Raw genomic sequence first — 11,025 nt, 5'->3', positions numbered from 1 at the left:
TTTTGATATTCAAAATTTAAATATTAGAAACAGCTCTCATAATGCATTTTTGCTCACCACTGCAAACCACAACAGAGTAGAATAACATATCTAATGCATACTTGCCAACCCTCCTGAATTTTCCGGGAGACTCCCGAAATTCAGCGCCTGTCCCGAAAACCTCCCGGGACAAATATTCTCCCGAAAATCTCCCGATTTTCAGCCGGTGCTGGAGGCCACGCCCCCTCCAGCTCCATGCGGACCTGAGTGAGGACAGCCTGTTTTCACGTCCGCTTTCCCACTATATAAACAGCGTGCCTGCCCAATCACGTTATAACATCTAAGGCTTTTAGAGACTGCAGGGCACAACTGCGCACACAACAAGGAGACGAAGCAGAAGAACGAGGAAGATACAGCCATGGCGACGCCGACGACAAGTAAGATGAAGAAATACGCTTGTAAGTTCCAAGCCGCAGCTGCGATTGGACCTGGATAGCCTCCGGGAAGAAGTAGTGGAGTACCAAGTGCTTGGCAGTGAAGATCTTCCTCAGGAAGCAAGGATTGACCGGTTTTGGGCCATGCTAGGGAGAGATGGAAGATTCCAGATTGTAGTGCATTTGATGAAAGCACTTTTGTGCGTGCCACACAGCAATGCATCATCAGAGAGGGTGTTCAGCATGGTTAGAAAAATAGTGACAGAGAATTGAACAAGGATGGACTGTTATGATCCGCTGCCCGGATCATAGTTTGTTTACGTTTTCAAGTCACGTGTGTTTTCAGCACCTTGAGTTTGTTTGTTTCAGTTGCCATGACGGCAGATTGCACACACCTGCCTCTGGTTAGTGTTTGGGATGCGCACCTGTTGCCCGGGCGCTAATCAGAGGGCTATTTAGTCTTTGCCCTGGCCTCACTCGGTCTGGCTTCCTAATTTGCTTGATGCAACACTTGACGACTATTTCTATTCCTGCTAGTTTACACTCTAGGCTATTTTTCTTGCTAGCTCCCACGCTACCCCCTTTGTTTTTGTCTTTAGTGCTATGAGCACATTTTTTTTTGTTCCCTTATGATTTAATTCTTAATAAATCATTTTCCTACCTGCACGCTGTGTCCAAAGCCGTCTGCATTCATGGGAGAACAACCACGCACCACGATGCACCACAGTAGGAAGCCAGCAGAAAACAATTCTCCCGCAACGGAAATCGAGGAGATGGACGAAGGTACATGGGAGGTGTTGCGCGCAATGGAGTCAGAGACTCTTCGCTATTCCCCCTCGGAGCGCCAGGACCTGTTATGGGGTCCTAACGGAAAGTTGGTCCCAATCAACTCCGTATGGCCAGAGGACATCGCCACACCTCCGCAGTACCGGACGCGTCAGCGAAGACGGAAGCCACTTCGCTGCCAGGACGTGTCACTCCCTCAGACTCCTCCTCCGGTACACAGCACGCTTCATGCAACCCAAGCTTCCCCACCTCAGATGTTTGGCAACCCAATCGACCACTTCGCCAAACATTTCTCCGACTGGGCTGTCAGTCACCTGGACAGCGGCAACAACGACGTCATTCCGTTGACGCCCCCTAATGACGCGCTCTCTGAAGACGCGCCCCCGCTAAGCCGCAACCTCCTGCCCGGCCGCCACCACCGGTTTTTCGGCCTGCTAAGCCACGACCGCCAGCTAGACCACCTCCAGCTGCACCTCGGCTAGCATCTGCTCCTGTTCCTGCACCTCAGCTGACACCTGTTCTTGTACCTCGGCTGACACGCCAAGCTTCACCTCCTGTACCTGCACCACGCCAAGCTTCGCCTCCTGTACCTGCACCGCGCCAAGCTTCGCCGCCTGTTTCCGCACCAGCTCCAAGACTGGTTCTCACACCAGCACCGGCTCCAAGACTGGTTCTCACACCACCAACGGCTCCAAGACTGGTACCCACACCAGCACCGGCTCCAAGACTGGTTCCCAGACCAGCACCGGCTCCAAGACTGGTTCCCACACAAGCACCGGCTCCAAGACTGGTTCCCACACAAGCACCGGCTCCAAGACTGGTTCCCACTCCAGCACAGGCTCCAAGACTGGTTCCCACACCAGCACCGACTCTAAGACTGGTTCTCACACCAGTACCGGCTCCAAGACTGGTTCCCACACCAGCACCGGCTCCAAGACCAGCTCCTGTCCCTGCTCCGAGGCTAGCACGAGTCGCTGCTCCAAGGCTAGCACCAGAACCTGCACCAGCTGCCACGACGACAACATTTCCTGCTTCCACGGCGACGACGACGTCTCTTCCTGCTTATACGGCGTCGTCGTCTCTTCGACCTCGAGCTGTCCGGCTGCGCAAGTGGAAATCAGGGGCCCGCATGCGGCTCTTTCGGAGGTCAGTCAATGGACGCCAGTGGCGCAAAAAGCAGCGACGCCTAGGACTCTCCGGCTGCTGAACTTCTGCCGCCACTCACGCCCACCTTCTCGGCGGCCACGAATGTGGCCTTTCCGTGGTCGCCCACCTCGCCTGCGGCAGCGGCGTTCCATTCGCCGCCGCCACCTGAGTCTTGCCTGGTGGATTCGGGGACACGTGGCCAGTCGACCCTCCTCCCTCCGCCCTCCCTTGACTCTTGAACTATTTCTTGTTTTTTGGGTTCTAATTTTTTTTTGTCAAGGAACATCTGGAATCTGTCCTTCAAGGGGGGAAACTGTTATGATCCGCTGCCCGGATCATCGTTTGTTTATGTTTTCAATTTACGTGTGTTTTCAGCACCTTGAGTTTGTTTGTTTCAGTTGCCATGACGGCAGATTGCACACACCTGCCTCTGGTTAGTGTTCGGGACGTGCACCTGTTGCCCGGGCGCTAATCAGAGGGCTATTTAGTCTTTGCCCTGGCCTCCCTCGGTCTGGCTTCCTAATTTGCTTGATGCAACAGTTGACGACTATTTCTATTCCTGCTAGTTTACACGCTAGGCTATTTTTCTTGCTAGCTCCCACGCTAGCCCCTTTGTTTTTGTCTTTACTGCTATGAGCATGTTTTTGTTTGTTCCCTTATGATTTAATTCTTAATAAATCATTTTCCTACCTGCACGCTGTGTCCGAAGCCGTCTGCATTCCTGGGAGAACAACCACGCACCACGATGCGACCCAGTCATCACATGGACAATTCAACCCTTAACTCAACAATGAGTAGATGAGTGGAATCCCGATATTCAGCGCCTCTCCCGACAATCTCCCGGCAGAGATTTTCTCCCGACAAACTCCCGGTATTCAGCCGGAGCTGGAGGCCACGCCCCCTCCAGCTCAATGCGGACCTGAGACTGAGTGGGGACAGCCTGTTCTCACGTCCGCTTTCCCACAAAATAAACAGCTTGCCTGCCCAAAGGCGTCATAACATCTAGGGCTTTTATAGAGTGCACAACTGCGCACACAACAAGGAGACAAAGCAGAAGAACGAGGAAATTACAGACATGGCGGCCGAAATTATATACTCATCATGAACGGAGAAGTTAAACAGGACAATACTGCCATCTAATGGATAGCCACTGGAACACTGAAATTCAAGTATTTTTAATTTTTTTCTATGTAAATACAATTTTAAAAAATGTATATATATATAGCTAGAATTCACTGAAAGTCAAGTATTTCATACATATGCATATATATATATATATATATATATATATATATATATATATATATATATATATATATATATATATATATATATATATATGAATATATATGAAATACTCAAGTTGGTGAATTCTAGCTGTAAATAACCACGCCCACAACCACGCCCCCCGCCCCCAAACAACAATATACATATATAAAAATAAAATAAAAATATATATATAGCTAGAATTCACTGAAAGTCAAGTATTTCTTATATATATATGAAATACTTGACTTAGTGAATTCTAGCTGTAAATATACTCCTCCCCTCTTGACCACGCCCCCAACCACGCGCCCCGTCCCCACCCCCCCGACCACGCCTCCCACCCCCCACCTCCCGAAATCGGAGGTCTCAAGGTTGGCAAGTATGATCTAATGTCAATCAAAAAATTAATATTTTGGGGGTTTTTAATACTACATCTTAAAATGTGAAATGTAAATAGCGCTAAAACAAGAAAGATAATGACAAGAGAAACTTGATTTAAATTTGTGTTGTTTTAAAAAAAACTAATAGCCATCATTTCTCTTTTGGATGACAGTACGGTGGATGAGAGGCGCGCTGTGATTGGTCCACTGCGGTGGGTGTTTCCGCATTCTGCAAAGAGCTGTCAGCAAAAGCGCAACGTGCAAAAGGACTGTCGCGTCGGAGAAGGAACGTTCCTCTGGGGAATAGCGGTGACTTCACACAGGAAGAAGACATGCCTTACATGCTCGTCAGCACGCAGATCAGACTGGTGCGTAAATATGGCTGCTTATGTCTGGTGTTGTGCTTTGTCAGGGAGGGTGGAGCTGCGGGTCCACTTCATTTTGTGGCATTGCAACAGTGCTAATCAGTATGTTTTATCAATGCAAGGCCTTGCAATTAACATGTAGAAAACCAAAAACAAGTGAAAATGTGCAGAAAAAAACAAGATTATCCACTGGGCTATTAATTTTTAAAAAAAAGTTGCACTTTCTCTTGGATGGATTGTGCAACATTGATTATTTATCAGTGTATACTTGAACAATACTGCAGAGTTATAAGCACACTATCATAAGTCATTGGAATTAAAAGGTAATACAGTAAATAAGTTGTATTATCCCTTGTTTCTTTTGTTAACGCAATGCAACTCAAGCGACATAATTGCCTCTAATACTTGGATCATCTATTTATAGGCAGTCTATTTATTTGAGGATTAGGATATGCACCTGCCAGATGCCTGCAGGTGAAACCAAACTTGAGTAGTGTAACAGATGGCAGTTAGTGTGGCTGTGCGACAGTACTTTAAAGGCCTACTGAAATTTTTTTTTTTTATTTAAACGGGAATAGCAGATCCATTCTATGTGTCATACTTGATCATTTCGCGACATTGCCATATTTTTGCTGAAAAGATTTAGTAGAGAAAATCGACGATAAAGTTCGCAACTTTTGCTCGCTGATAAAAAAAAGCCTTGCCTGTACCGGAAGTAGCGTGATGTCACAGGAGCTAGTATTCCTCACAATTCCCCATTGTTTACAATGGAGCGAGAGAGATTCGGACCGAGAAAGTGACGATTACCCCATTAATTTGAGCGAGGATGAAAGATTCGTAGATGAGGAACGTTACAGTGAAGGACTTGAGAGGCAGTGATGGACGTATCTTTTTTCGCTCTGACCGTAACTTAGGTACAAGCTGGCTCATTGGATTCCACACTCTCCTTTTTCTATTGTGGATCACGGATTTGTATTTTAAACCACCTCGGATACTATATCCTCTTGAAAATGAGAGTCGAGCACGCAAAATGGACATTTAAAGTGACTTTTATCTCCAAGACAATACGTCGGTGACACACTTAGCTACTGAGCTAACGTGATAGCATCGTTCTCAAATGAAGATAGAAACAAAATAAATAAACCCCTGACTGGAAGGATAGACAGAAGACCAACAATACTATTAAACCATGTACATGTAACTACACGGTTAAAAATTCTCAGCCTGGTAAGGCTTAACTATGCTGTTGCTAACGACGCTAAGGCTAATTTAGCAACTTAGCAGCTGGACCTCACAGAACTATGTACTCTCTCCTTTTTCTATTGTGGATCACGGATTTGTATTTTAAACCACCTCGGATACTATATCCTCTTGAAAATGAGAGTCGAGCACGCGAAATGGACATTTAAAGTGACTTTTATCTCCAAGACAATACATCGGTGACACACTTAGCTACTGAGCTAACGTGATAGCATCGTTCTCAAATGAAGATAGAAACAAAATAAATAAACCCCTGACTGGAAGGATAGACAGAAGACCAACAATACTATTAAACCATGTACATGTAACTACACGGTTAAAAATTCTCAGCCTGGTAAGGCTTAAAAATGCTGTTGCTAATGACACTAAGGCTAATTTAGCAACTTAGCAACCGGACCTCACAGAACTATGATAAAACATTAGCGCTCTACCTACGCCAGCCAGCCCTCATCTTCCCATCAACAGCCGTGCTCACCTGCATTCCAGCGATCAACGGCGCGACGAAGGACTTCATCCGTGGGTTTGGCGGCAAGCATCGGCTAGGCGTAGTAAGTAGTCCTTGTTGTGTTGCTGTAAGTATTGTACTTAGCCGCTAAGACACCGATCGATCCCACCTACAACGTTCTTCTTTGCAGCCTCCATTGTTCATTAAACAAATTGCAAAAGATTCACCAACACATATGTCCAGAATACTGTGGAATTTTGTCGAAGAAAACAAGAGGCTTTTCTATCGGGTCCGATGGGGTCCAACCACTTCCGTTGCTTTTGTGACGTCACGCGCATAAATCATATCCAAAGGAGTTTTTCAACCGGAAGTGTGGCGGGAATTTTAAAATTGCACTTTATAAGTTAACCCGGCCGTATTGGCATGTGTTGCAATGTTAAGATTTCATCATTGATATATAAACTATCAGACTGCGTGGTTGGTAGTAGTGGGTTTCAGTAGGCCTTTAATATTAATAATAATGGATTAAATTTTATATCGCGCTTTTCTATTATTATATACTCAAAGCGCTCACAGAGAAGTGGGAACCCATCATTCTTTCACACCTGGTGGTGGTAAGCTACATTCGTAGCCACAGCTGCCCTGGGGTAGACTGACGGAAGCGAGGCTGCCAGTTTGCGCCTACGGCCCCTCCGACCACCACCTATCATTCATTCACCAGTGTGAGCGGACCTGCAACCCTCAGGTTTCTGGCACAGCCGCTCTACCCACTACGCCATACCGCCCCTGACACTTCGTGCCAACCTCACTTCCTAACGCGTTAAGATCTGTGCTGGACAGCCCGTGGTTTTTAGCTCAGTGGCTAGCACTGCTTAACTTAACTTTCAAACAGAGTTGTGGAAGCTTTATGAGTAACTAACATCCATCCATCCATCCATTTTCTACCGCTTGTCCCTTTCGGGGTCGCTGGAGCTTATCTCAGCTGCATTCGGGCGGAAGGCGGGGTACACCCTGGACAAGTCGCCAACTAACATGCAAAACAGAAAATGCAACAGATGCAATGTAGCTTTGTTGTGCGCTACAACATTAAAGGACCCCACTAATGCTGACAACATTGGTACTCACTTCATAGTTCAGGATGGAAAAGTGATGTCTACAGGTGAAATGTCCCCCAAAATTGACACAGTGATTTTAGGCATGTCTTCTGGTGAGTTTCGCCACATTTTGGAACGCCCACTTTCAGCTCAAAAATGTGGGTGGGCCTGCATCATCAGCCTGATGACGTCACCTACAAAAGACTGGACTGAATTTATACTGCGTAGTGTGTGTTTCGTTAGCATCCTAATCCTGAAATCGTGTTATTTTTGTGAAGAAATTAGCAAAATACCCTTGAGGGAAGAATGATTTAAGTCAGAATTTGCAAAAACATAGTCTCTACATTGTGTTGTACAAGTTTTCGCCACTTTTTAACCCGGTGTCACCGGGACTTTGTGGTTCCTTCTTGGACAGACATACCATTGGCATGAGTAATGAAGCTTTATCGCCGCTGTGGTTTAACCAATATTTTGCGGTTCCTCTTTGGCTTGGAGCATACACAGCAGTGGCTGCATTATGAAGCTTAATAATATTCATATTGTAAACACAGAAGTGTAGCATGCTATTTCACGTCCTCTTCTACTGATGTTTTATTGCTGGAATCGTACCTTGAGTTAAGCTGAATTGCCCTTCAGAATATCTATCAATCAATCAAATTTTATTTATATAGTCCTTAATCACAAGTGTCTCAAAGGACTGCACAAGCCACAACGACATCCTCGGCTATGCCAAAAGAACATGGATAGATACTTTATTTGTCTTTATGAGAAAGTCACATTTCCTGCAGATTTACAAGGGTTGGAACACACAGGGGCATGGAAGCTTTAAAAAAGAATCAAACAAATTTAAAAATGTCATAAGTTTAACAAACTGGAGATAAGAAAACAGGATATTGTGTCTATATCAGTGATTCTCAAACTTTTGTAATCGGGCTCCGTCTAGTTGTATACCAAAGAATCACTTGATTAAAGTACAATGTTTTATTTTTTATATTCAAACAGTGTGTAATGTTAGTGTCCAAAAATATTAAATATACTTGTTTAAAAAAACGCTGCCTTGTTTTTAATGAATACTTAGACTTACTAGGGTACTGTATTTTAATATAGGTCATTATGATGGTACTTGGAGGGCCAAGTTTTATCTAAGGTGGTACTTGTTGAAAAGAGTTTGAGAACACTGGTCTACTTATATTTATTTGTTGTTCATAATGTTAACCATATCAGTTTAAAAGCAATCATGGACCATGGTGTCAAAAAATGTGCAATTAAATGATCAAAATAATCCGCCCGAATGCAGCTGAGATAGGCTCCAGGCCCCCGGTGCTGGAGGGACAAGCGGTAAAAAATGGATGGATGGATGGAAAATAATAGTTGTATATGCCTTTAACCACAATGTCTATGCTGGGAAGTGGGCTCCTGGAGACATCCACTTCTGTGGGTGACGTCACACCAGGTTACAAATACAGTTAGTTAGTTACTGTATCTACTGATTACTCAAAAACTAAAATATATAATGGGAAATGACTGCCAGATTCATTTTCAAAAGTAAAAATTACCCAAAGAAAACGTGTTTGTTAAATTTCAGTAATCTGGACCCTATGGGTCCTTTTAGGTAACCCTCCCTTCCCAATGACTCAAGAGCTGTGCTGGTCTGCAGGCTGCATGGTAGCTTTTAGCTACCATGCTCAGTTGGTAGGGTAGGGGGAACACAAGTTGAGGCTTGGGCATGTGCAGGGCTGGAACACATGGGATGACCACTATCCATTGATGCCATGACCCAGTTAAGTATGAGGTTTAGGGGAAGCCTGGGCTTTTATCTACTGGCTAGAGCGGTAGACTGACCGCGCCAGATGACCACTGTTAGCAAACATGAATTAAATAAGCATGTGTTGTCTTTCAGGAGAACGGGCCAACCAATGTAGGAGATGAGCATTCAGATCCAGCTGTCATGAATTACTTGGGAGCACGAAAAACAACCATGCTGGGAAACAATTTGTGAGTACTTTTTAGTGCTTTGCCATGGTCGCAGGTAGACATTAAAAAGCACCTGCAGCAGCTAATCGTCTGGGCACTGTAGCCTTTACTGCACAGGATGACACATATACATCCTGATGTAATTATATTTGGAGGATGCATCATCCACCTCAGGGACAATAAATTGTAATAGCTTATATCCGAAGCTGCAATCTTCTTTGCTCCCAGGGGTTCTGTAAATGTGCTCACCTAATGCCTCATTTCCATATGTGCAAAATAGTGTTGCCTTCATTTTGGCAATAAACATGTCCATACTGTCATTAGAGAAAAAACACATGGAAGCATAAGACCTCCTGTGCGGATAGAGGGGCTGCTTTGCACGTTTTGAATAAGCCGGTCGGCGTGGTGATGGTAAACAGACCAGGGAGGTGTTGTCATTGGCAACAAGATTCAAACGCTGCCGGTAAATGCATGAAGGTGTGGAGGGATGTGAACAAACAGCAGAACAGTTAACACCAGTCAGAACCTGAAAGACACATCTGTGGACAGTAGATAGTAACTCTGTGTTTATCTCATTTAGTTCAGAGTACCATGTGGATGAGCCTCCTCGCCTGGTGTTGGACAAGCTGGAGAGAATTGGCTACCGTGTGCGGACAATGACGGGGGTGGGGCAGACGCTAGTGTGGTGTCTTCACAAGGAGATATGATGTGCTTTCCTGTCCATGTGTAATTGAATACAAAAATGCTGCAAACAGGTGTCTTGATAAGTTTGTGTCTGCAACAATGTTTACAAATTATTTTTTGCTAATTATATTAATCAGAATCAGAATAGTTTTTATTGCCATTGTTTGAGAACGGGTTCACAAACTAGGAATTTTTCTTGGTGCAATCGTGCAACATAAAACACATTTAACACAGATTTGGTCATAAAAAGAGCTGTAACTGAGCTATCAGATCTTGTTATTGTTCATGTGCCTGAGGGCTGAGGGGAAAAAACAGTTCAGGTGGCGGTAGGTGTATGTATGTATAAATGTAAACTAATAGTGTGCTTAATATACCGGTAGTAATTTGTACAAGATATTTGAACCAGTGAACCATGCTTTGTGCAGCAGGGGCACAGTCATGCTGGAATAGGAACACAAATTATGTCCAAAATAATTAAATCTGATGCGCCCAACCCCAGAAAATCTAGTACTTGTCCTGTAATGTTCATGTTATCCCATTTTGTTGTCACAGTAAGTCACTTAAAGGCCTACTGAAATGAAATGTTCTTATTTAAACGAGGATAGCAGATCCATTCTATGTGTCATACTTGATCATTTCGCGATATTGCCATATTTTTGCAGAAAGGATTTAGTAGAGAACATCGACGATAAAGTTTTGGTCGCTGATAAAAAAGCCTTGCCTGTACCAGAAGTAGCGTGACGTCGCAGGTTGAAGGGCTCCTCACATTTGCACATTGTTTACACCAGCAGCGAGAGCGATTTGGACCGAGAAAGCGACGATTACCCCATTAATTTGAGCCAGGATGAATGATTTGTGGATGAGGAACATGAGAGTGAAGGATTAGAGTGCAGTGCAGGACGTATCTTTTTTCACTCTGACCGTAAATTAGGTACAAGGGCTCATTGGATTCCAGACTCTCTCCTTTTTCTATTGTGGATCACGGATTTGTATTTTAAACCACCTCGGATACTATATTCTCTTGAAAATGAGAGTCGAGAACGCGAAATGGACATTCACAGTGACTTTTATCTCCACGACAATACATTGGCGAAGCACTTTAGCTACGGAGCTAACATGATAGCATCGTGCTTAACTGCATATAGAAACAGACGAAATAAGCCCCTGACTGGAAGGATAGACAGAAGATCAACAATACTACTATGACTATTA

General features: G+C 44.5%; 1 protein-coding gene across 1 annotated transcript; it reads left to right on the top strand.

Annotated features, from left to right (window-relative positions):
* Nucleotides 1–4,185: 4,185 nt before the first annotated feature.
* Nucleotides 4,186–10,075, top strand: gchfr (GTP cyclohydrolase I feedback regulator). The gene is made up of 3 exons (XM_062040554.1): nt 4,186–4,359; nt 9,056–9,150; nt 9,710–10,075. The coding sequence occupies exons 1-3, from the start codon at nt 4,324–4,326 to the stop codon at nt 9,834–9,836; spliced, it is 258 nt and encodes an 85-aa protein (XP_061896538.1). The 5' UTR covers nt 4,186–4,323; the 3' UTR covers nt 9,837–10,075.
* Nucleotides 10,076–11,025: the final 950 nt, after the last annotated feature.

This window comes from Entelurus aequoreus, linkage group LG03 (genome assembly GCF_033978785.1).
Source record: "Entelurus aequoreus isolate RoL-2023_Sb linkage group LG03, RoL_Eaeq_v1.1, whole genome shotgun sequence".
NCBI classification, from domain to species: domain Eukaryota; kingdom Metazoa; phylum Chordata; class Actinopteri; order Syngnathiformes; family Syngnathidae; genus Entelurus; species Entelurus aequoreus.
The sequence above is the reverse complement of the archived record's forward strand: the minus strand, read 5'-3'. Positions and strand labels throughout refer to the sequence as shown.